We start from the raw sequence: 27,459 nt of genomic DNA, 5'->3' as shown, positions 1-27,459 counted from the left end.
AAGTGAGACTTACTTTATCTTGCAGATAGGGCGCTGGTGCAGACCAGTACATGACATCAAACAGCCCCTGAGCTTGTGCATCTGCTGTTCTAATATTCAGTTGTTGAGGTCCATCAAAGCCATCCTTAGATGGGGCAACCCTAATGTCCCCATTTAGTTCTGTAAGGTACCAGCCATTCATATGAGTAATCTAAAGAGTAAATAATATTGAAACAGAAATTTACAATATTGTAATAGCGTGCAGTGTCCTTGAAAATGTTGACTGTTAATGAATATAACATCAACAATGTAACAAAAAATTGCAGTTTGTAAGCTCATTTAGGAATCCCCTCTTTACCTTCTGTTTCATATTGTTTAGCTGTTTTAGTCTTTAAATAGTAATAATAAACTTAAGTTTACTGAATGTAGACATAGTAATCTTGATTGACTTACAGTAGAGTAGAGTATGTCCACTTAAAACATATTTAAGTTCAAGTACATTTTCACTTACCTTAAATAAGTGAACAGTTTGTTTTAACTGTTAAGTTACCGTGAACTAGGTGAAACAAACTGAAATTTTTTTGCAAAGAATAGCTAGTTAGCTTAAAAGCAGGACGCCTTCCCCCTTTAAAAAGTAAACACTTTATAAGTGTGTAATAAAAAAAAATAAAAAAATGCTGCACTATCACCAATAGTTTATTTGTGAATAATAACCACTGTCTGTGATCTGATCTGTATGTGCAATCATCAAATAATCAGAAAAAAAAAAAACAGAAAAACCTATCAGCGAATCATTAACAATCATTAACAATAACACACAGTAAAAGTTCATAAAATTGTGGTAAATATCAAAATAAACGCCTATCATACTTGGCATCATTTGTTGTCAAAATGTGGTATTTTCCATTTTAAAGAAAGGGAAAACAATCAAACGGCACAGAAAATTTCTTAATAGCATTAATTTGTGCCCCATTTGCACATAACAAATGTACATGCACTTTCACTGTTCAAGTTGCTATGCATTCGTTAAAAATACACCCATATGTCTTGGGGTTAAGGTTCAAGTTTAGAAGGATTAATAATAGGTTAAGTGTTATAGTGGCCACACCAAATGCCCTCAATTCATTGATTTAGTGAACTTTTGAGTGATTTCAGCGGTGTTATGTCATGCAATTTGTTAATCACTTCAAACAATTATCTGCATGTGTGCCAGAGAACTGATTGTAACATTCTCCAACTGTAATGATTAAATGATACCTTTTAAAAGTTTGTTTACATTTGTGACTGATAAATCATATTTTTGATTAATATTTTTAGTTCATTGCTAAGTGAAAAACAAAACAATGTGTGTATCATTGTTTGATATATTAAGCAAAGAGGATTTACTTGTTTGTAATAACTTAAACCTAAAGCAAACATACAATTCTACATGTATGGCCATCTTAAGAGTGCAGACTAAAGTGTATCTAAAGTCAAAACTTTTTCTTAGTTTTAGTTGAAGTAAGAAAGGGTTAGAACCTTGGACAAGTTGTCACTGCTAACCAAGTCTCAATTAGAGAATTTTTCTCTCAATTCCTGTCTTGCTGACAGTGTTTTACCAAACATGAAGTTATGGGAACTCTTCAAAAGTTGGAATGCACCAAGGATGTGGTCCAAACCTAAGTTGAGACCAAACTTCGGCTGTTGTTTAGATGTTCAGATTAAATCGGAACTTTTACGATGAGGAGTGGGAATCGCTTCAATAAATGTCCCATAATTCACTGCAAGCAACTGTCTTTAGCCAAAGTCTTGCACCTGATCTCTGGTTACATGCCTGATGAAGGGGTCCTCTGTGGCACCAAAACCCTGCAACATTACTGCTGTGATAAACATTTGGACATTATTTTGAAGATCCATAGTATGCTGGCGATATTCTGTATGCTTTCATCACGGGTCAGGTGCAAGGCTTTGGCTAATAATGGTTGTTAACAAGGTTGCAGCCCACTCACTATAATAGGCTACTGTCCCAGCAGTGTTTTGTGAGTGTTTGGGAGTTTAGTGTGAGGGACGGCTGACCGTATTTCAGAGCGATTATGGGGAACTTGCACTGTAGAGTGCTACTACAACTACACAGTGCTATATACAGCACTATATTCAGTGTTGTATATTGCTAGTGATACTTCACAGTGAATTACAGTTTGTGTGGCTAGGAAGAATGGAGTGTAAGCCCATCTGCATTTACTGTGCTTTCATAAGATCCAACAGTCTTTTTATAGGACAACTTCTGTTACTGTCTTGCACTCTTACTTGTTTGTTTATTTTTTTGGGGGGGGGATTTATTTTACCCACTTGCCGATAGCCTAATGTACTTATACTGTGGCAAGTCAGCTCCCCTGCGCACCGCTGGAGACATGATCATGTGCTGATTGGCTAGAGGGGGAGCCAATCACCAGGTCCAGTGGACCCGATGTTTGCAGGCCCACGATCATGTCCGAGAGAAACCGATATCTGTCTTACCCCAATCAGAGCACCTCCCCTCACAGTTAGAAAGCACTCCCAGGAAATACATTTAACTTTTTTATCATCCCTGATGTTAACCCCTTCCCTGCCAGTGTCATTAATACAGTAGCAATGCATATTTCTTAGCACTGATCACTGTAATAATGTCATTGGTCCCCAAAAAAGTGTCAAAAGTGTCAGTTAGGTGGCCGATTTGTCCGCCACAAAGTCACAGTCCCACTATTAGTCACTGAACATGCTAGTAAAAAAAAAAAAAAGAGAAAAAAATTCCATAAAAATATCCCATTGTTTGTAGACGCTATAACTTTTGCGCAAATCAATCAATATACGTTTACTGGGATTTTTGTTTACCAAAAATATGTAGCATAATACAAATTGCCCTACGTTTATGAAGACATTTGATTTTTTACATTTTTTTGTTATGTTTTATAGCAGAAATGTAAAAATATATATATTTTTTTAAATTGCCATTCTTTTTTTGTTTATAGCGCAAAAAATAAAAACCGCAGGAGGGATCAACTACCACCAAAAGAAAACTCTATTTGTGGGAAAAAAAGATATACATTTTTTTTGTGTACACCGTCACACAACTGAGCAATTTCAGTTAAAGTAACAAAGTGCCTCATCGCAAAAAAATAGCCTGGTCATTAGGGGGTAAAACTTTCCAGGGCTGAAGTGGTTAATGCCCTGTTTCTTTATATTTAGCGTTTAGTGTTTTATCTGCATATAAAGGTAGTTTTATTATGCATGTAGTGTTTTAGGGTACCTGTTTGGGCTTTTTAGTTATTTTCCTTTTTTGTCCTTCAGCTTTATTTTATTTGTGTTTAGTTTTGTTAGGGTCTTTTATTCATTTTTGTTTATTTATTTATTTTTTATCAGGTCAGCAGCAGCTGTAGCAACAGCAGTGTAAAGTTATGTTTGACACCACAAAAGCTCCCCTTTGTTTACAACTGAGCACCTCTTGCCATAGCCGCTGGTAAAAGTGGGGAATAAGCCCCACATTAACCACTTCCCGCCTGCCCTATAGCAGAATGACGGCGGGAATGTGGTTGTATTATCCTGACCGGACGTCATATGACGGCGGCAGGATAATACAGCTCTGCGCGCCCCCCTGCATCTCCGATCTCGGTAAAGAGCCTCTGATGTAGGCTCTTTACCATGTGACCAGTCGTGTCCAATCACGGCTGGTCACATAGTAAACAGGAACAGCCGTTGATCGGCTTTCCTTAGTTCATGCCTGACAGGCATGAGTAAAGGAGCGACGATCAGCGGCTCCCTCCCCATCAGTGCTGCCCGCCAGTGCCCTCCCTATCAGTGCTGCCCACCAGTGCCCATCATTGCCATCTTTCAGTGTCGCCCACCAGTGCTCATTATTGCCCACCAGTGCCGCCTATCAGTGCCCATTAGTGCCGATCAGTGCTGCCCGTCAGTGCAGATCAGTGCTGCCTATCAGTGCCCATCAGTGCCCACCAGTGCCGCCTATCAGTGCCCATTAGTGCCCATCAGTGCCACCTATCAGTGCCCATCAGTGCCACCTATCAGTGCCCATCAATGCCACCTATCAGTGCCCAGCAGTGCCACCTATCAGTGCCCACCAATGCTGCATATCTGTGCTACCTATCAGTGCCTATCAGTGCCGCCTATCAGTGCCACCCCATCAGTGCCACCCCATCAGTGCCACTCCATCAGTGCCTCCTCATCAGTGCCTGTCAGTGCAGTCTCATCAGTGCTCATCAGTGCAGGAAAAAACGTATTTATTTACAAAATTGTATAACATAAACAAAAAACTTTTTTTTTCAAACTTTTCGGTCTTTTTTTATTTGTTTAGCAAAAAGGAAAAAACCCAGAGGTGATCAAATACCACCAAAAGAAAGCTCTATTTGTGGGGGGAAAATTACATAAATTTGGTGTAGGTACAGTGTTGCATGACCGCGCAATTGTCATTCAAAATGCAACAGCGCTAAAAGGGGAAAATTGGCCTGGGCAGGAAGAGGGTGAAAGTGCCCAGTATTGAAGTGGTTCACAATATCATGTCTGGGAGGCCCAAAAGGAGATGCATAAGTGTTTTCTGTGAAGCTATCAGGAAGCAAACAGCATCCATATTCACAGGCCAAAGCAGTAGTCAGAGTGTAGCATCTAGAGGCAAATCACATGTGCCCTTCTTCTTAGGTATTGAGCATTCTATACACCCAGAGCACATGGAGAAGAAGGAAAAGTGGTTAACCAAGGCTTCGTCATCCCCTTTCTCTGTCTCTCAGGTACAGAGTAGCTGGAAGTCATCAGCAGCTGCTAAAGCACTCTGTTATGCCTCTTCATCCACAGCTATTCCAACTGTTTCCCCGCCAACTAGGTTATTCAAGCACTGTATTAGGTACTTTCTGCAAGAGGATGCACTTCAATTACTTGCATATGAGGTTGAGGAGGAGACCAATAGAAGCATAGAGGGAGATGACAACAGGCAGGGAGAACCATATGAAACAGATGTTCCTGCAACTGAAACCTACTGCCAGGTGCCAGATATAACAGGGGAGGCAAGTAAGGGAGAGTGATGGAGAGTTATTGGCTGCCATTTCCTTGCCCATAATGCATCCCTTCCCCCACCATCATGTTGATGATAATGTTTTCACATCACTGGACCACAAAGTCAGCAGGAGGGTCCACCAGACCTCAGACAGGTGGTCCAGCAAATATGGGAAGGGGCTTTATATATATTTCTTTCAATACTGTTTATTGAACAGAAGTTAAATGGTAAATGTGTATATTTATAGTACAGTTACCAGTGTATAACAAGGTATGGTGATACAATTCAACAAATAATTAGAATGGATCAATTCTGCCAAATAACAAGAAAAGGTCAGCATGTAAACCCATTAATGTAACAGTATCGTACAAGGAAGGATTCTCCCAAACAAAAGGAAGGATTCTCCCAAACAAAAAGTTGAGATTCAACAAGTTTTTTTTTTAATTTGAGAATGGACATGGAAAGACTAAGGTGGGAAAGAAAAAGATGTGGGAGGGGGATTGATGGTTGAGTGCATTGGTTTGCATTGCTTTGTTTGTGCAGTGGTTTGCATTGCCTAGGACATTTGCCATCTTTGGCAATGGGGATGTTAGGATGTCAGAGGTCAATCAATCGGCAATCAAAAGCAGCTGGTACAAAATGGGAGATCTGGTGTCCCATATTTTCTTAAATCTCAGCATTAAATTAGTAAGTATGGTAAGCAATATTTCCTTGCTAACTGTTTTATGTATTCTATTCATAACTTCAATTAACAAGAGAGTATTAGACAATCAGGTTTTTGCAATCATTTGCTTAGTTGCTGTCAGGAGATACTTTATCAGTTTAAACTGGTGTTTTGGGAGCCCGTCAGGCTTCAAATAATGCAGAGCCCCTGCTAGGTCAATGGTAATTGGGCAATTAAATAGTAGTGTTAACATATCATACACTTGTTCCCATAGGGATTGGGGCAGTCCCAAAACCAGAGTCCAGTGTCTTCTGATGTAAAATGGGTTAACCAGGTAGGGACCAAATACCAACAATATAAAACCTTGCAGTTGATTTCCAGCACTAAAATATTGGAAGCAGAAATTAGTAGTTTCCCAAATGTGGGACCATTGTTCCTGTTCAATAGTGATATTGAATTCCTTTGCCCATTTTTCCATGTAGAAATAGTGTGTTGAAGAAGGGCCTGCCTGACAATAAGTTTTACAACAAAGAGATCAGCTTGGGGGGAAAGGGGGTCTTCTTGACATACAATTTCTGTCCCGTCACTTTGTAGATTAGCTTTGGAATGGACAACCTTTTTTAATTTGTAGATATCAAAATAATTCCAAGTTAGGGAGGTTATAGTCCACCTGCCAGCCAGAAAATTACTGGATCCCCTTAGTAATAGAAAAATGGTGAAAGTGTGTGATGCCAAGTCTGGCCCACTGTTTGAAATCACCTGGTATCTCAAAACCTGGGATAAAAGAAAGCTTCCAAATGAACAAGAGCAAAGGTAGATGAGGTGGCATTAGTTTACCTGAATATTTAATGGTGTCCCAAAGTTTTAAAGAGTGGGCTGTAATCTGGTTTTGTAAGGCAGCTTTATCCTTCAGAAGGAGCCTCAACAAGTTATCAACACACCCAATGAGCCAAAGTCAACTGCTTCAAACAATACCCATATTGGTGTTTCAGTAACTACATGATATTTTGTAAGTTGATCTATTTGGGATGCCTGGTAGTAATTTTGAAAAATACGAAACACCTGGTATACTTTGGGCTCTATGTTGATACAAGGTATGAGAGGAAAAAATGGGCCTTTGATGCTGACAGATAAAATACAGATATATGTGTTGAATGCAGAGAATATCTAGTGGGACCCTGAGTGATTGAACGTGGAAGAGATATGGTAATTACGATAAATAGGTAATTTTTACTGCAACAATGCAGCTTAACCAAGATAAGTATGCCATGTAGCTAAAACTGATTGCAGTTTTTTTGTTTTTTAAATTCAGAAGGGTAATTGACCACATATAGAGTATGGTATGAGTTAGTAAGACTTATACCGAAGTGGGGGAGAAAGGAAGTCATGCTTTGGTAAGGCATGTTGTAGGGTATATTATAGTGATATTTAGAATTTTACATTTTGAATGGTTAAGATGAAGGCTGGAGATTCTACCTAATTGGGTCAAGGGGGTGTGGAGATTAGGCAGCGTAATTAATGGATTAGTTATAAATAGAATAATATAATTGGCAAAAAAAATTAAGCTAATGATGGTATGCAGCAACAGTCAGGCCAGGAAGGCCTTATAAGTTGCACAAAGGTTTTATCACAACAGCAAAAAGCACAGATTAAAGAGTACACCCTTATCTAGTTCCCTGATGTATGGGGAATCTTTGAGATTGGAAGGTAGCGTATCTGATGTGCTTTGGGAGAGGAATAAAGGGTCACCACACATTAACAAAACATAGGGTAAAAACCCCAGCATTACAAAATATAAAACAAGAAGTTTCAAGTCAGGGAATTAAATGTTTTCTAATATCTAGGGATAATAACATTAAAGGTACATTATGTTTTCTAGTGGCCTCAGTCAAGAGTGATTCTACAGACATTGTTAACAGCCTACCAGAGGGGCATAAATCCAACCTTGTTCATATGGACTATCTGTCCATTGCCTTTATTGAGCCTGGTGGCCAGAATATTTACCAGCAGCTTGATATCAACAATTAGCAAAGATATGGGATGAAAATGATTTCAGTTAGTGTCATTAGTATTAGGTTACGGAATCATACAAACAGTTGCTCGCAAAGACTCTGGGCCAAACTGACTGCTTTAATGAAGGTCATTCAGAGCCTCTGTAAAATGAGACAAAAGATCAGCATAGGTTTTATAAAAGGACACCATAAATCCATCCAGACCATGTTTTTTGAGTGCTTTAAGGGATTTAATGGCTGCACAACTTATTCCTGATTAAGAGGTTGTTCTATCATACCAATCTATGAATTCTGCATAGAAGGGAGGTTAAGACAAGAGAAGAGGTAGTCAACTTGTTGTGAGGAAAAGGCATCCTCAGATGAGTAGGGGTCTTGTAGGTGTTTTCCAAGTTCAGTCAGTTTCTTAAGGGAGTTGCAGGTGAAAATACCATTAGATTGATGTAAATGGATTGGATTCTAAGTGGAGTCTGCTTTGTGAAGACATGCAGCTAGGAGAGCATCTTGTTTGTTTCTCTTTAGGTAGGTTTTATATATGTTTACCAGGATACAAGAAGAGGCACACCTTTGGAGCTACTTGCACAACCCCACATTCTTACATTTAGTGACAGCGACAGCACAGTGCCAGAACTGCAGGGGCAGGCCCAGAAGTTATTGACACCTTGCTATCCTATGCAAGTAAAAGGTATGTGTAACAAAAGCACAACCTGCTGTTTGACCTTTGGATGGGAAGGTCCACATAAATAGCGTACATAACTTTGTGCAAAGTTTTAGCCCTGTGGGGACTTAATCATAACTATGGTTCTGGAAGTTCTTTATGCTATATTGTATCTATGTCTCAAGAGAAGATTATTGTTCCATGCATTTTTTCTACGGGGAACAGTAAGTGCATGGAAGGGAGGGTGAGCTACATGTCCCTTTTTTCAAGGTTCACACACATGCCCAAGTCTGCTGCAAGTTCTGGTTCAGTTATGTTGTGCAATAGTCATCCCTCCACAGGGGTCACTGTGGCTGAATTTTCATGCTGTAGACTCACCACTGCAACTTTGCTCTTGCTAGACACTTGCCACACAAATTTGCTACAAACTGTTAACTAGAGCTTCAAGTGCTCTGCAAGTGTACAACTTGCCAGTGAAAATTTGCAGCAAGTTAACAGACTTACAATTCAACACTGCCACAAATTTGTGGCAAGTTATCCTTCCTATCTGAGTGCATTGCCTGGCAAATGTCCTCAACCTGGGGGTGCAGACTCTCCTGGATAGGTTTCTAACAAGACAAGAAGACAGACAAGAATAGTGTGTAGCCATTTCAGGTGGTCATATCAAGCCTGTGTGCGGCTGGGTGAAATTCAAGTGGAACTTCATACTACCCGATATGTGACATGCTCACCCAATGAAACTCTAACTTTATCATGCTGCAGTGGTTACACATGCATCAGTGGGCCATAAATGAGTATCTGTACAAATATTTTTACAGGCTCAGTGGTTCTTCCTACATCAGTGGCTCCTTAGAAGATGCATGAACCATACTGTTGACATTTAAAGAGACAACCAGAATGGTGAGCTGTGTAAAATCAGATATAAGTGTCACAATTCCTGTGTTTTTTTGCTGGAGCAAAAATGGCATGGCATTATAGATGTCATTGGAGGCACAGCAATAAGGAGAAGGGTAGCAATTTTCAGTGTCTTAGGGTCCACTATATCCATTATACCACATTATCCTTGTGAGGCCTTAGCAGATACAAGAGAAACATGAGGAGGAGCGGTATGGTTGCCATGGTTATGTTTAGGAGGAGAAGGACACGAGGAAGGGTTAGAGGAGTGCTTTTCATTTCTCCCAAACTCTGGGAGTTGTCATCCTCAGTGACCCTGAGTAGTGAGGATTGGGATTGTTCATGCTCCAAAAAAACCCCAGGATTTGTAGCATCAAGAACAGTAACCATTACTGGTTGGCAACCCATCTGAATCCATGTTATAAGAGGAATTTTTCAACACTGATCCTGTCCACCGAAAGGGTCCTCTCTGAATGTACATTAGGTACTATGGGGGTTTTGTCCAGTAAAAAGAGTCCATCTGTCCCTGGACACAGTTAGATGCCTGACATTCATTAAAGTGAAGACCTGGAAAACTGCCAGGTCCCTGATTTCCTGCTACAGATGTTGCTGAATAAATTTTTTGGGGATTCTGTCACTCAAAGTTTTTATTTTCTACACAGCCTAAGCCTTTCCTTTCATCTCTACAGGCCTGCAATAAAACTCACCTCTTGCCACCACTGCCACTTCATGTAAAAATGAGAACAGCTGGCTGCCATTAACACCTCATTTTGCCATTGCTGGCCTTGCACTGTTAACATCTTTTGCCACTGTCTTAGACTTGCCACCATTACCATCTCATACTGAGCCCATTGCTGTTGTTCATTGCACTGGCACCTTTAATTTGTCATACCCATTTTTTTTTCACAGCAGTTTCACAGTTGCAGAGAATTTAAAGCATAACTCCACTTTTGTTGAGAAAAAAAACATTCCCCTCTGGATCATCTATGTACATTGCAAGGATTGCCCCAAACCTTTATTGCAGATTCCTACCTTTTGTTATTCTGAAGAAATCACTGTTTGTTACCCTGTTCTGAGTGGGTCTAATAAGAGTGGTTTCATAATTACCAGAAACGCAGCTACAGAGGACTAATGAGGAAATCTGTTGGGCCTGCATCCCTTTAGCTATTTTTTTCTCCCCAGGAAAGTGAAGTTAGTGGAGAAAGTGTGGTAACTCCACTTTTGTGGGGAAAAAAAAATAGCAAATAAAGTAAAAATAATATAGCGTATATATATATATATATATTGCGACACAAGTCATATTGTAATTGAATGTTATTAAAAGTGACCTTTCCTTTTCAATCTTCAGCTGTTGTAATTTTCTGAAAATGCAATGCAATATGGCTAGCTGGAGTTGTTCTGTACACAGAATGTGTACTTAACACCCACTGAAACATAATTTCCTGCTTGTGTGATTCGCTCACCAATTTTCCACGCAACACCGCTCGGCAGGAGGGCTCTGTGGTTTGCTCTCCTGATCACATGATGGCCGTGTCCAATCATAGCCGTCATGTAATGTCAACACAGCCATTGTAACTGCAATTGGCTCTGCTTCTCCTCAAACTGAGCCTGTCAGTGAGAAGGAGAGTGGATCTGTGCTGCCAGCTGGGAGTCAGTGAGTTTTGAGCTGCTTTACTGCTTTTTACACACTGATCACCCAGCTAGTGTCCCCAAAACAGTGTCCTGTCACAGTGTTCCCAAAACAGTGTCCTGTCACAGTTTCCCCAACACAGTAAAAAACACCTGTCACACATCTGTCCCAGTAAAATTATCTGTCCCAGTGAACATCTGCTACATCTGTCCATGATCATCTGCCACATCTATCTGTGATCATTTGCCACATCTGTCCGTGATCATCTGCCACATCTGTCTGATCTGCCACACCTGTCCATGATCATCTGGCACATCTGTTCGTGATTTTTTACATCTGTCCATAATCTGCCACATCTGTCCATGATCTGCCAAATATGTCCCAGGGAACATTTGCCATATCCCAGTGATCACACAGTGATCAACATCTGTCATACATCTGACATATCTGTCCCAAGAATCATCTGCGCACTTCTGTTCACATGGCTAAAATATTATTTAGCAGCAAAGAAGCCTTCCATATACTCCAGACTATGTCAGACAAGAGTAGTGGGGAACTCTCTCCGTCAGACTCGGATAGCAAGTATGAGCCAGTAGAAAGCAGTGGCTCTGAAATGGAACCCAAGGAGGACAGAATCCTTACAAAGAGGCTCAGGAGATTTGAGCAGGTGCAGGCATTCAGCACCAGTGCAACAAATCCTGAGGCATCCACCAACAGTGCAATAAATCCTGTGGCATCCACCAGCAGCACAGCACTGCAAGATAATAGGCAGGCATCCACTAGCAGTTCTGCAAGTCCTTGTGCAGTGGCAAGCACAAGAAGGGCAACATTCCTGGATAATAGGCCAGATGCTAGTAATGGGGCATCCCATCCACAATGAGGCAGGGCCCATATTAGCCTCCCAGATGTATTCATATAGACTACATGGCTGCCTGATACTTCAGCAGAACCCGTAATTCACCCTTTTACAGCGCAGCCAGGCCCTCAAATGCATTCAGAAAATGTAACCCCACTTTATTATTCTGCTGAACTACATGCAGTGTAATCTGTACGCCAGCCAACATATTGCAAGCAATCTTGATTCTTTCTATGCCCGCCTTTTTTTTGGAAACCCCTCACCGGAGAAAAATTTAAAATTTTCCTTGGACTAACCCTCAACATGGGGATGCCAAAAAAAATTAACTCAATTCCTACTGGTCTACCCAACCTATCCATCATATGCCAGTGTACTCCTCTTTGATGCCCAGAACCCGTTACGAAATGATAATGAGATTTTTACATTTGAAAAACAATGCCCAGTGCCTCCCTCAAAAACATCCTGATTATGATACATTATTCAAAATTCAGCCCCTAATCAATTTTTTGAGTCCAGCTTCAAGCAACGGTTTACCCCCCCCCCCCCCCCCCACATAAATATTTGTGTACATGGCTTGGCATCAAGCAATACCTCCCCAGTAAACAGCCAAATATGGGGTAACATTTTAGAAGGCATGCAACAGGACCACGGGTAACACTTATGATTTCAATATTTATGAGGGAAAGGACTGCCAGCTAAACCCCCCTGGATGCCCTACCTATATGGGGACAAGTGGCAAAATTGTCTGGCAGCTGATGAAACCACTGTTTGTGGAGGGTTACAGCTCATATGTAGACAATTTCTTTACGAATCTCCCACTTTTCCGCCATCTCTACCTAAAGAAGACTGTGGCCTTTGGGACAGCATGGTCCAATCACAAGGGCTTCCCACAGAGATTGGTTACCAAGAAATTGAATCGGGGGGAAAAAACAGTATGCAGAATGAAGAGGTACCAGTCCTAAAGTGGAGAGATAAGAGAGATGCCTACATCCTTTCCACAATACATGATTACACCTTGGTGGAAATTCAGACAAGAGGAGGACCAAAATGTGTACATGAATATAACCTATTCATGGGTGGGGGGGTGGATATGAAGGACCAGCTGATGAAGCCCTACTTGGCCCCCAGGAGATCACTGGTATAAGAAAGTCACTGTTTATTTGATTAAACTAGCCCTGTTCAGTTCAAATGTTATTTTTTCCAAGTGCACCCAAAAATCCCTAACCTATCTAAAATTTCAAGAGGACCTTATCACAGCCCTTCTCTATCCCCAAGCCCCCGAACAAATTTACTCCGATACATTAGCCAGACTTCATGAAAGGCACTTCCCCGATCCTCCCTCCTACCCAAATTTGCCCTGTCACTGTATTAGTGGGATTCAAGACAGCACAGGGGTCTCACATATGTGAGGGGCTCCAGAATAGAATTTCCAAGGGGAAAAAAAACCTTTTTCTTCATGTTTTTGTTGTCTCGGATTAGGGTCTGGAGACTCAGAGGCTTCAAAGAGATTTGGGTGGGAGAAGCCTCTACCCCTGTCCTCAGGTCTTACCTGACAAAGCCCTAAGCCTTATAGTGCTGCCTGCTGACATCTGAACTGGCCATGCTTCCTCCTGCCACTTGAACTGGCCATGCCTCCTCCTGCCACCTGAACTGGGCATGCCTCCGTCTGCCACCTGAACTGGCCATGCCTATACCTGCTACCTGAACTACTGACAGGACCAATACTTTGGCATATCTCTGCCTGCCGCCTGGACAATTCCATTGGTTGTCTGGACCAATGCTGTGCAATACTGTGCTGGGACAGTATTCCCTTCCTGCTAAAACCACAGGTAATCCTTTTTTTTACTCTTTGCTCAGCAGAATGTATTTTGGGGTGTAATTTTTGGTATGTACATGCTATGTGTTAGAAGCCTGAAGGTGCTACTTGCATGCTGGGCCTATGTATGTGGCCACTCTGTGGAAAAGTCACAAATGTTCATGCCTACTCCAAACTATGAATATCCATTAAATGATTTACATCCCATTTGCCTTTAATGTCCTTACCTTGGACAAGCCAAACTCAACACCTGTCTATCCACACTTTTCCTCCATTGATTGCTTTCCTATTGGAAGTATGGGATTCTGCTATTCATAGATATAAGCTCTCCATCTTACAGGTCTTCTAAAGCCAGTACTAGGAAACCCAGAATTTCTCTAGGTATGCACTGCAGTCCATTTCTGCATTGGACATCATTAGCACCATTCCCAATTAAGCAGGTTTTTTTCTCCACATGTCTTAATTCTCTTGTAGCAATCTCTGAAAGGGACTTTCCACAACCAGGCAGATGGCTTACTTACTTACAACTCAAACACTTCTTCGCCCACCTTATAGCCTTAGAACAATCCAATAGATTTCAAGCATTATGCCTTAAGAACTCAGATTGAACACAAATAATATCCAAGCTCTACAGCATTCTTTTAAACCATGCATTCCCCAATCGTCCCCTTTTATACTCTCCCAAAGATTGAGAGAGTGGACTTGGAATTACCATTTTTAAAGAAAATTGAGAAAAATAATTTCTTTTGACTTTCAAATCCACTGTACCCAAACATTATTAACAATGACATTTTAAATGCTTGTCCAAAAGGTGTGAGAGACCTTCAACATTGCATTAAATTCTACCATTGATTCCAGATTGGTGTTGGAAATGGGAGGATCACATCTTTCCTTCATGTGTGGTGGTCTTGCCCTCATATTAGATCTTTCCTGAAATCTTTTAAATATTCCATTCACTTATGAAGCATTTCTGCCTGAGACATGAGAAATGGGTCTTTTGTCTGTGATACTGGGATCAATTGCAAAGATTGAAAAAATACTTTCTCCAATTTTGATTATTTGCAGGCTGAGCCCTTTGCCCAAGATGCAGAAGAACAGTGACAGTCTCTTCCATTAAAGAATAGTTTGAGAAAGTTAACTATGTCATGAGAATTGAGGAACTAACAGCTAGCCTTTATGAATGACATTCAAAATTCATATCAATATTATGTGCATGTATCGATTTTTGCACTTCAGCTAAGCTTCAGTCCTATTTGTAAGGCCTAATAATATAAAACTTTGCTATATTGTAGTGTCTTCCACTATCCTCAGCTGGACACCCTTCTTGCTCACCTCTCTCTTTTCCCTAACATGCCTCTCTTGGTTCCCTCTTTTTTATTTCTATTACTCCACATGGATCACTTGATCCTTTCTTGGTCTTTTCCTTACCTCTTTTTTTCTGAGCATTGTCACATTGCAGTATTTTTACTTATCTTCTGTTTTTTTTTATTTTGCTGGAGACACAAGAGAGGAAACATATGAAATGTGTATATTATTGTCTATTTGGGTACTCTAATGTATTGAAGGAATACAACCATGTGGGTATTGTTGAGTGACCCCTACATTTACATGTTTTATCATGTAATCTTGAAAAATATGGAATATGTAAGAAATTGGAGTATGTGAGAAATAAATAACAATAAGAAAAAAGTAAGCTGCTTTGAGCACTCTCACCTTGGTATAAGTAAATTGTGAATCTATACAGTTGTTTGAAACTCCAGAACAGAAACACTGATCGCAGCCTTTGGGATTTTGGCGCTGCAGGTTGAAAAATCCACGCTTGCAAACTTGACAGTTGTCACCTTCCACATGTTCCTATAAACACAATGTTGAGATCTCACATTTGGTCTGGATTATTTTTTTGTTTTCATAGATTAATGTAGTTTACTGAATTTATTTTACTAACACTTAACAAAAAAAAAAAAAAATACAACCTGCATTTTTTATACTGTATTGGTAAAGTTAATTAGTGGATTCAATGTACTTTATTAATTAAACCCAGAAAGGAACAAGATAATTTCCTGAGAATGAAGTGCAGTGTCTCCCCAGCGAATTAGTTATGAACCCAATAATGGTCATCGTTTATCTTTGATGTTCCACATAGCAAGTGCTTGTCTAAACTTCAGCTGCTTGTTATAATTCAATGTGGCCAAAGATATCACAAAGGTCGGAGACTGCTAATGAAGTGCCTGTTTCCGTAACTTACACCTAACCCTCACCCATGGAACCAACATCAATTGGTGAATATTTTCATTTGCAATTACATATATAGGTTTCTTTACTGTTAGGGATTATATCTGCATAACATACTATTTTAATTCATCCAACCATAATCTGATTTGAAGTGCACAATATAATGTAACATAGTAACAGCCCGTACACGCTGAATAGGTCTGTACAATTTCAGTTTGCATAGTGCCCGAATGCACTATAATGAATGAAAGAGATAACTACTAAATGGGAAACTTGTAATATATATATATATATATATATATATATATATATATATATATATATATTGTGACAGGAAGTCAGGTAAATCTGGGAATGTAGTCACTGAGAGGAGACACATTCCCACCTGCTTTGAAAAGTTCACTAATTATTATAGGGTGTCGGCTGCCAAAGGCAGCAGGAAGGTGTAAAGAAGTTGAAAGGCCTTCAGCTGTTCAGAATGAGGAGATCAAGGCCTCTATAATTTGTCCAGAGAAAATCTATTGATTGCTGCCTCCTGTCGCCGTGTGGGCTGGGAGAGGAGGACAGACATACGTGTACCTCCCGACGCCATGTGGGCATGGGAGAAGGACTGCTGCCTCCTGTCGCCGTGTGGGCTGGGAGAGGGGGACAGTCGGATGTGTGCCTCCCGACAAGCTGGTGAGCATGGGAGAAGACCCCCTAAAGCGATGTGAAGCTAAGGAGGGTAACCACGAGTGAAGACGTCTCAAAGGTGAGAAGACAAAGTGTTCCATGTGAAGAGTGTGAAGAGTAAAGGGACCTGTTAAATGAACTGTGTTCAATGTGAAGAATCTGAAGAGTAAAGGATCCTGTTATAAATGAACATGTGCTGTGTGAAAGAAAACAAAGGGACATGTTAAATGGACAATGTTTGTGCTGTGTGAAAAGCAAACAAATGGACATTTGAGTGTCTGCTGTAAGATCAGCAGTGTCGGCCCAACAGTAGGTTGGAAAGACTTCTTAGGTAGGTTCCAGCTGTGAGAAGGTAGCCGCCCACAGAGGCAAGGATTTATTTTGTCTTTTATTTTATTTTGGCTGTTTTGATGCTTGCAATTGTGTTAAGTAAATTGCATGAATAAATCAGTCTTGTTTTCAACCTCTAATCGGCTATCTTTCTGTGAAAACGCACCCCCAAAGGGGTCATCCACGCCTACCAATGAGTAATCCCTTACATATGGTGGAGGTATGCAGTGGGCAGAAGCAGCAAGATCCCTGCAAGGAAGTGCAAATGTTTGATGAACTTTGTCTGGTGCATGAGATTGCACAATCTATGTGTGCAGGAGAGAAGATCCTGACAGAAAAAAAAAAAAAAGTGTTTTAAAGAGACAGCGGTCTCAAAATTATTTGATGAACTTTGTTGTGTCTGGTGCAAGTGACTGCACAAACTGTGTGTGCAGGAAAAGAGATCTTGCAAGAGAGAGAAAAACTACATGTGTTAAAGAGACAGTGGTCTGAAAATTTTTTGCTGGACTGTGAAAAATTTGTTTGTGGAGTTATTGAAGATGGGGCGTTCAAAACGCCTGAAGAATGCAAAGATAGATGAAATGAGAGACCGTATTCTATGGATGGAGGGGATGTTACCGTCTGAACCAGCCCCATCCATGCCTAAAGAGAGTCTACTAAAGAGGAAGGTTGTTGTCCCTAGCAACACTGATGAAACTGCTATGGAGACGCAGTGTGCTCAGATGAAAAGTAAGCTCAAAATGGAGAAAGATACCATCCTCATGGAAAAGGAAAGTGAAATTCAGACTTTGCAGAAGCAAAGTATGGCTGATATGTTGGAGTTGCGTAATCAGCTGGAAAAAAGTCTTCAGTCTTTGGGAGCTACAAAAATAGACCTGCAGGAGTCGCAGGAACAGAATGTTGCTCTGAAAGTGACATTGTCTCTCAGCGACAAAGAGAAAAGTGAAAGAGAGGCTAAATTACTGAGTACTGTGTATGAGCTCACTACTTTGAGCTATGTGGTAGATGAATGGCGTGCGGACTGTGAAAGTTGGAAAGGGGAAGCCCAACGTGTCCAGCAGCAGTTAAAGGAGAAAGAAGCCTGTGTGGCAGAATTACATTCTCATTCCCAGAAACTAGCCAATGAGGTGAAGGCTCTTATGCAGGGAAAAGGAGATTGTGAACATAAGAGGGAAAAAGTAGAGGCACGGCTTCTGGAATCGCAAGTCAAGGTGTCAGAAGGTGACCGATTGTGTGCTAAGCTGTTAGAGAAGGCAAACCGATTGCAGGTTGAGTTGGACAGTGTCACAAATCGGCTTTCTCAAGCAGACAGCAAATCTAGAGAAATTGCGGAAGATTTTTCTATCTTGGAATCGCAGCTGCAAGACACGCAGGAACTCTTACAGGAAGAGAGGTGTCAAAGGCTGAGTTTTAGCACAAAGCTCAAACAAATGGAAGATGAGAAAAATGGCTTCCTGGAACAATTAAAAGAGGAGGCGGAAGCAAAGAAAAACCTATCAGAGCAAGTCGCAACATTACAAGCTCAGATAGCGGATATGAAAAAACGCATGGAAGAAAGCGTTGGTTCATTACAGTGTGTTGAAGATGTGAAAAAGAAGTTTGATCAGATGCTTGGTGAAGAGAAGACTGTGTCTGCAAAATATGCAGAAGAACGCGACCGCGCAGAAGCGGAGGCGCGTGATAACGAGAGCAAAGCCCTGTTCTTGGCTCGCTCCTTGGAGGAAGCTCTAGAGTGTAAAGTTGAACTAGAAAGAGTTAACCAACAGCTGTGTACAGAAATGGAAGATTTGGTCCGCTCCAAGGATGATGTTGTGAAAAGCGTTCAGGAGCTAGAAAAGTCTAAGCGAGTCTTAGAACAGCAAGTAGAAGAGATGAAGATTCCGTTGCAGGAACTGGAAGAGGAATTCCAGGCAACAGAGGATCTGTCCCAAAGAGGGGATAGTGTGCCTGATGCAGTTTTTAAAAGGATCAGTGTTTTGGGGTCTGTCCTGAGTGAGCCTCAGAAATGTGATGACACGTGGCTTGAATCACCCCTTTGGAATAAACCGTTCCTTCAAAAACTTCAAGCATTGGAAAATGTATCATTAGAGCTTCAGCAAACAAAAGAGTTGTGTAAGAAATGTGATGATTTCTCAGTTCAGGCTGAAAACCTAGTGGAGAAAACTAAGGCTGTTGATGAAAACGTGAAGCAAATTAAGTTCAAGTGCCTTTCAGGGAATATTTCCAAAATGGAACTGGTGAAAGACGGGTGGCAGAAGTTTGATCGTGATCTTGAGATGCATTCCATGTGGAATTCAGATAGAGAAAAGGAACTAGGTGACTTTGAGCGGTCAAATAGTTCAGCAGAAAGTGCATTGAAGAAACCTGTAAAAGAATGTGTTGCAGTTCCATGCTTCTTCACTGATGCAGAGAGGAGGTCTATAATGGATACCACCCAGATCGCTGGGTTCAACTGTGTTGTTGCCTTTAACCCCTATGTTGGTGGAAGGAAAGTTGATGATGTTCTGGTTGGCTACTTCTGTGAAGAGTTTGGCAAGAAATATAAACTGAATATCAAATCAAATAGTAGGCCTTTACTGCGACTCGCTCAGGAGGGCGAAAAGTTTAAGAAGTTGATGAGTGCAAATGCTTCAGATCTGCCTATGAATATGAAATGTTTGAATGATATTGATATCTCTGGGAAAAGGAACAGGGGTCACTTTGAAGAAATGTGTGACAGCCTGTTGTCTCAATTGGAAAATCCTCTGCACAGCATCTTAGAGCAAGCAAAGCTCAAGAAGGAAGATCATTCCCTTTTACAACAAAAAGTCAATGATTGTGTACAGCTGTATGGAGAGGCAACTCAAGTCACAGAGGGATGTCAAGAGTCCCTACTTGGAACAAAGCTTAGTGAAGCAAAGGTTCTCAAAGTTTTGTGGAAAACATTTATGGATTGCAGAGAGAGGCGTCTTAAGAATGTTGAAGACATTAAGACTAGCCCAATTGAGTTGCCTATGGATCACGGTCCTCCATGGTGGATTGGACAGACGGTTATGAGGGACAAGCTGTCTGACATTTATGAGAAAGCTGTCAATGAAGATGACAGAAACGAGAAGGAGCAAAATGATGCCAAAAATGCAGTTGAAGAATGTGTATATGAGATGAGAGACAAACTGTGTGGCATTTATGAGAAATCCGTCAATGAAGATGACAAAACAGTTTCATCCGGAAGCTTGAGGATAATAGGAGGCTTATCAGTGAGTCAGCAGTGCCTGACACATGCGTGCCTGGAAATATGTGTCCCAACCCTAGGGTTGAAACAAGAGGGGGGGGTATGTGACAGGAAGTCAGGTAAATCTGGGAATGTAGTCACTGAGAGGAGACACATTCCCACCTGCTTTGAAAAGTTCACTAATTATTATAGGGTGTCGGCTGCCAAAGGCAGCAGGAAGGTGTAAAGAAGTTGAAAGGCCTTCAGCTGTTCAGAATGAGGAGATCAAGGCCTCTATAATTTGTCCAGAGAAAATCTATTGATTGCTGCCTCCTGTCGCCGTGTGGGCTGGGAGAGGAGGACAGACATACGTGTACCTCCCGACGCCATGTGGGCATGGGAGAAGGACTGCTGCCTCCTGTCGCCGTGTGGGCTGGGAGAGGGGGACAGTCGGATGTGTGCCTCCCGACAAGCTGGTGAGCATGGGAGAAGACCCCCTAAAGCGATGTGAAGCTAAGGAGGGTAACCACGAGTGAAGACGTCTCAAAGGTGAGAAGACAAAGTGTTCCATGTGAAGAGTGTGAAGAGTAAAGGGACCTGTTAAATGAACTGTGTTCAATGTGAAGAATCTGAAGAGTAAAGGATCCTGTTATAAATGAACATGTGCTGTGTGAAAGAAAACAAAGGGACATGTTAAATGGACAATGTTTGTGCTGTGTGAAAAGCAAACAAATGGACATTTGAGTGTCTGCTGTAAGATCAGCAGTGTCGGCCCAACAGTAGGTTGGAAAGACTTCTTAGGTAGGTTCCAGCTGTGAGAAGGTAGCCGCCCACAGAGGCAAGGATTTATTTTGTCTTTTATTTTATTTTGGCTGTTTTGATGCTTGCAATTGTGTTAAGTAAATTGCATGAATAAATCAGTCTTGTTTTCAACCTCTAATCGGCTATCTTTCTGTGAAAACGCACCCCCAAAGGGGTCATCCACGCCTACCAATGAGTAATCCCTTACAATATATATATATATATATATATTGCCAGAGTACGTAAAGAGTTTTTCCTAATAGATCCTCTGTACAGTAGAGTATCTGTGGCCAGACTATGGACATTAATGTATTTAATTATCATTAGCAAGCAGTACAAGCTCTTTAAAACACACCTTCCTGACCTCTACAGCTGCAAGCATTCTGGAGAACTTAATTTTCAAAATTCCCATTAGAGGCACTGTTGTCTCCCACCTGTGGAACATTTCTTTCTGCTATTGCATTCTATTACATTATATTATTAGAATTAGGTATATGTAAACAATCTAATGGTAGCTCAGCACTACTACAACCTGTTTATTTTGCATTTTGTACATTCATTGACCCCCCCCCCCCCCTGTTCTCCTTCATGTTCCCACAGTATGGTTTCCTAAAAAGACAAGATAAATATTCTCTGTACTGTACTTGAGAAATTAAATTGTGTTGGATTGAATCTATTTGTCTTGTTGGAGAATTTAACTGTCTGTGGAGGCTGCTTAATAGGTCTGTGATTGCACTTTCTAAACAGACTAGGATCTATGGAGGTATGTCAGTGCATAAAGTAGCAGTTGAAACAGAATAGGCACTGAAATCACAGCTTCTTTCTCCCTATTTTCTATGGTAGCAGGGACTTGCCAGCTTGAAAGTTAACAGCAGACCTACTGAAACCCAACTTCATAGTCTCATTATACACACATACACACACACAAACACACACACTCTCAGGTTAAACTGAATAGACCGGTGCCTTTTTTCATCTCTACCAACTATGTAACTATATACAGTAACTTTAGGACTGAATTACTTTACAGTACCTTTAGTGAGGTCAGGGAGGGCTTGTTTTACAGCCGAAATCTGGTCAGAAGAAAAAAACCTTCTTGTCATAGGCTCCCAGTCCCCCATATAGTAAAGGCCTCATGCTCATTTAGTATATAGGAAATGTAACAAACCTAATTATCTGTCCTATTTTTTTGCACCTGCAGGCTTCCTTTCTGTTGGACCACTAGTTCCCCAAAGCAGGTTTTCTTTGCAGATTATGTGGTCACCTCCTTGTCAATGTAATCACATAATATTCAAGACCAGCAGTTCTGCATTATATGTGAGAATCCCATGGACCTGCCCACTTTCCAGGGCTGGAGCCAAAGAGAAGAAAAGCACTGGTGGTCAGGAGGAATACGATAAGTATTACCCTAGACTAAACAAGCATTACACCTTTATTATACAAAATAGGGAAGGGGGGGGTGTTGTTTGCCAAAAAGCCAGTTTTGTCTGACATACATACACTTAAACATTGCTTTACAACAATTATATAGATATATTACTTACTAACCTACCTTACAAATACAGGGATCCACACATGGGTCTTCATTTTCACTGCCAGATACACTGCAGTTACAAGGTACACAATATGGATACCCAATATACCCCAGATCACATTGCTCACATTTGTCCCCTCCATAGCCAGGTTTACATAAACAGGAACCAGGAAACAAGTCTAGATAAAAAATAAAAAAAAATGTTATTAAAAATAATTATTGAATTGCAATATAATAAAGTGCTGTTTTAAATTCAACATTTTTATTATCTCTCCATTACCTTTTCATTTTATAATATGCAGTGATTTTAAAACAAATGCTGCTCTTGCTACTTCTTACTTTTATCTACAAAAGGTAAAGTAGATGAAACTTGAACTCCAAGTCTCAGTTGGATTGTGAGATGAAAGCAAGTCTGTAAATGACTACCTAGGGGGTTTTAAACATGGTCTAACTTTAAGATTACTGTGGGTAACTCTTTTAAGGTATTTTTAAACTGCAGGTGTATATGGCACGTTAGAGATCTGGTATAGCATTGTCAGTACAAAATAATTAGTAAATGGGAGAGAAATTCAGGAATGCAATTTCAAAGAGTTTGACAGTTAGAGGTGTAGAACATTACCTAAAATTAATTCAAACTAATTATAACAGACTGATGAAGGACAGGAATAAGAAACAGCTGTCATGTTAAAATTAATTAAATCAGCCTTGATATGGCTTCAGAATATTAGCAGGTTATAATATTAGCACATTACAAAGCTATAATAATCCAACTTTAGCCTTTAAATATAATAACATATCTACTCTATTTAGTATATTATTGTTAAAATGCAGCATTTCATGGGGCTAAGTGCATCAGTCTATGTGAATCAGTCCAAAAGTAACACTTCCATTAAAAGTTTAGCCTAGAAGGCTGAGTCAGCACCAGCTTTTTATATCCTTAGGTAGTTTCCCTTTTCAGCACATGGAATATATGGAAATTAGAAAGTCAGAACATTCGATCTGCATGCTTGTTCCAGGTCAGTGTTGAAGAATATATTGAACCTATTATCTTGAGAAATGCAGGCTGCACCCACTGAAACATCAACCACAATAAAGACTTTATTGAATATTTCTCCTGCTGTTAAGTCATGTGGAGTGCACTCAATTTTTTGTTTGTTTTGTATGACAGCCAGGCAACTAGCAAATTCAGAAGAAGTTAGTGTCCCAGATATTTTGTTGGTATTGATTTTTTTAAAGAAATCTAGTCAGAAATGAAGATTTGTAATAGTCTAGATCTCCACTGTTAAATTGCTATAATAGTGAAACATCGCCTTTTTGGAATAGGTATGTGTGCTGTTATTCTGTATTCAATATAGGCTAAAATCTGACCCAGCCATCTGGAGAAGACTAAATTGTTAACATAGAAACATAGAATGTGTCGGCAGATAAGAACCATTTGGCCCATCTAGTCTGCCCAATATATCTGAATCCTATGAATAGTCCCTGGCCCTATCTTATATGAAGGATAGCCTTATGCCTATCCCATGCATGCTTAAACTCCTTCACTGTATTTGCAGCTACCACTTCTGCAAAAGCCATTAATGTTTGTTCATGTAACCCTGACAGAAAATTTTGGTATAATATGACATTTTGTGGATTTGTTATCAGTACTGACCTAAGGTGGGGGAGGGAGGCTTTACATCGTAAAACTTATCCTAACACTTTGGAAGGAATGCCAGGGAGGAGTAAAAAAATACAAATAAAAAATTAAAATTCAAACAAGAGCATAGAGATAACTCTATATTAGTACATCAATTTCTTTGTGGAAATTCAGTTTATTTTAGATGCCCATCAGTGACCAGCTAAATATTTGCCAGCCAATATGCAGTGTTAGTATCCCTAAAGTGATATTATATCCAAAACCGCCCCCCCCCCCCAAAAAAAAAAATTTGAACTTTAGCCAGATCTCTATAAACTAGAACCCGCACTCCCTTCGAATCAATATGCATGTCTGACTCCCCCCCAAATCACATAATTTCTTTTAACATATTCAGAAACCAGTAATCATGTGGTACTGGTGTTGGCCTAAAATGGGAACAAGATCTAGGAGGCACAAAATCTGAGGGTGAAAGTGAATTGATTCACATGATGGCTCAGAAGGCTCCCTGAATGTGAATGTGCAAGAAAATAGTTTTAAACTGCAAACCAGATGATTGTATGGCATCTGCGATACACAAATTTTTTCCTGAAGCTTGATAAATGTTGGCACTGTTATGCGGAGGTGGGAACCCTAAACCAAGTCAGTTGACAGTGTCCCAACTTAAGCAAATACTGGAATGAAGCCCATTGTATAATCTCACCTATGAGCTTCCCTCTAGATTTTACTTTCACCCAAAATTTGCTACACCATACTGGCCTGTCCAAGCTCCAATATTTTAAATCACTGGTAATGCACATAGTGAATTCTGCCAGATGATAATAGTGGTTAGAAAGTAACTATGGCAAGAGATGGGTGTAAGAAGAGGTTTTGTCAGACAGGCTCTGGCAGAAGATGAGTTAAACTCACAGGCTAATCCTGGCTCCACCCTTCTCATCAAAGAAGAGCACTATTTAAGCTGGATCAGCACACAGGTTCAGTGCTGCTTTGTCTTCAGCCTTGTTGACTTGAACCTGCTACCTGTATCCTGTTTACCAGTACCAGACCCGGCTTGTCCTGACTATCCTCTGCTCTCCGCCTGCACCGACCTCGGCTTGTCTCTTGACCTCCGCTCCAGTCTGTTCCTTCTGGCTCCTGTATGACCGTTTGGCTTCTGACCCGGCTTGTCTCACTACGCTCCTGCTACCAGCACCAGTTGCCTGCATACCTGCTCTGGACCTACCCGGCTATCCCTGTCTGTGGACATCAGCCTGCTTCCAGCTACATCAGGCACTCGTGCTACTCTATACTCGGCACCTCCTGTCTGCACTATCAGGGGTCCCGAGTCAGAGGCGTAAGAGAGGCCTTCCTCACCGTTCAGGCTCACCTCCAGGTACGTGATAGTACAAAGCAGCCAATGTCAGAGCCTGAACGAGGAACCTCTCCAATGGACGAATTATGCCATCACCTGGCAGCACTTACACAGTCTGTCAAGGACCTGCAAGAGGGTTATAACCGACTTGAGGGACGTGTCCAGTCATTAACCTTGTCATCTCCTGCAGCTCCTGCATCTCCTGCTCCTGGAGGATCTTCTGCCTCACCGGCTGTAATGTTTTTGCCACCTGAACCCAGGGTACCAACCCCGGAAAGGTTTTCAGGCGATCGCAGCAAATTTAGATCCTTCCATAATGCCTGTGAGCTATACTTTGCCCTACAGCCCCGTACCTTCTCCCTGGAGGCTACCAAAGTAGGCTATGTTATTTCTCTTCTGCAAGGAGAACCCCAGTCCTGGGCCCACCGTCTACTTGAACATAAGGATCCTTGCCTATCAAATCTGAACTTATTCTTCGGAGCTATGGCTGAGTTGTAAGAGGACCCTCAGAAGACCAATACTGCCGAAGCGGCCCTTCATACCCTTCAGCAAGGCCGCAGAACGGCAGAAGATTATGCGTCAGACTTCAGACGCTGGAGTGCTGACACCGATTGGAATGACGCCGCCCTTCGCTATCAATTCCGATTGGGACTTTCCAATCCTCTAAAGGACGAATTGGCCCGTGTGGGGGTGCCAGGTTCTCTGGAAGCTCTAATTAATCTGGCTATCCAAATCGATCGGCGCCTAAGAGAACGCCGTTCAGAAAGGGCTGGTGAGCAACTTCGACCTATGTGGATGATGCCGCGAGTCTACCGCCCTTCAGGGCCTACACCCTCAGTCTCTGCCCCACCTACTGCTGACACTCCAGAGCCGATGCAGCTCAGCATGCTTCGGCCTTCTCTCTCTCCAGAAGAACGCCAACGCCGTCGGTTGAACGATCTATGCCTGTACTGCGGAGAGAGTGGACACTATGTGAGATCCTGCCCCGCCAAGAGCCGTAAGTGCTTAACTCTCTCTTCTATCAACCAGGAATCGAGTTCCCATAACTCCTCTCACCTGACTGTCCTTGTCTCCTTACAGCTTCCAGAAGGGGCTATCCGGGTACCCGCCATTATTGACTCTGGAGCCTGTAGCTGCTTCATCGACCAAGAGTTTGCTAACCAACTCAAGGTCCCTTTAAAGCTGAGATCTAATGGAATGGCAATCCATTTGGCAGATGGGTCACGTATAAAATCTGGGCCTGTCACTCAAGAGACTCTTCCCTTACCTGCCACCATATCTGGCAACCACAAGGAACTTCTACGCCTGGATGTTATCACTTCCCCCTTATTTCCTATCATTTTGGGAATGCCATGGCTACAGGCGCACAACCCCTGTATCAACTGGAAAACAGGAGAAATTGAGTTCCTATCCCCTTACTGTCGACAGCTTTGCTTCTTCCAACAACCTCTTCAACCACCTTCACTGCTATGCATGGAGTCTGATGATGAAGTTCGTTCCTCTGTTCCTGTGATCTATCATGACTTTCTAGACGTCCCTGGAGCCGAAATACCTTTTGGATGAATTTTTCCCCTCACAGAGCTTGAACTCACAGCTTTAAAGGAGTACATCGATGACAGCCTAAGGAAAGGTTTTATTCGCCCTTCCACGTCCCCGGCAGGAGCAGGGATTTTCTTTGTGGAGAAGAAAGACCACTCTCTCCGACCCTGTGTGGATTATCGGGACTTAAATAAGATCACAATCAAAAACCGTTATCCCTTACCACTGGTACCAGAACTATTCCAGAGACTTCGTTCTGCTACCGTGTTTACCAAGTTGGATCTACGTGGAGCATATAATCTGGTGCGAATCCAGGAAGGTGACGAGTGGAAGACTGCATTTCGCACTCGTTTTGGGCACTTCGAGTACCTTGTAATGCCCTTCGGACTCTGGCCACCTTCCAGCATTTCATAAATTACATTTTTCGAGACTTTCTGGACTTATTTGTCATTGTATATCTTGATGATATCCTGATCTTTTCTGTTACCTTGGAGGATCATCATGGGCATGTAAGGAGTGTTTTGGCCCGACTTAGGCAACATGGCTTATATGCAAAACCCGAAAAATGTGAGTTTAGCCGACAGGACATTCAATTCTTGGGTCTGGTTCTTTCCACAGAGGGCATCAAGATGGATCCGCAAAAAGTGT

The 27,459-nt window shown here is 41.3% G+C and overlaps 1 protein-coding gene across 4 annotated transcripts in view; it reads right to left on the bottom strand.

Annotated features, from left to right (window-relative positions):
• LAMA2 (laminin subunit alpha 2) overlaps positions 1 to 27,459 on the bottom strand; it is a 1,405,743-nt gene that overhangs the window by 820,660 nt on the left and 557,624 nt on the right. For all 4 annotated transcript variants that reach the window (XM_082249565.1, XM_082249566.1, XM_082249567.1 and 1 more), the window contains exons 10-12: positions 22,304 to 22,464; positions 15,240 to 15,380; positions 14 to 190 (exon numbers count right to left, since the gene is read on the bottom strand). In XM_082249565.1, coding sequence (XP_082105691.1) covers positions 14 to 190; positions 15,240 to 15,380; positions 22,304 to 22,464 — 479 coding nt within the window. The remainder of the gene's footprint in view (positions 1 to 13; positions 191 to 15,239; positions 15,381 to 22,303; positions 22,465 to 27,459) is intronic.

This window comes from Pelophylax lessonae (assembly GCF_965119305.1).
Source record: "Pelophylax lessonae genome assembly, chromosome: 3".
Lineage (NCBI taxonomy): Eukaryota > Metazoa > Chordata > Amphibia > Anura > Ranidae > Pelophylax > Pelophylax lessonae.
Note: the sequence above shows the minus strand (reverse complement) of the source record. Positions and strands in the feature narration are given on the sequence as shown.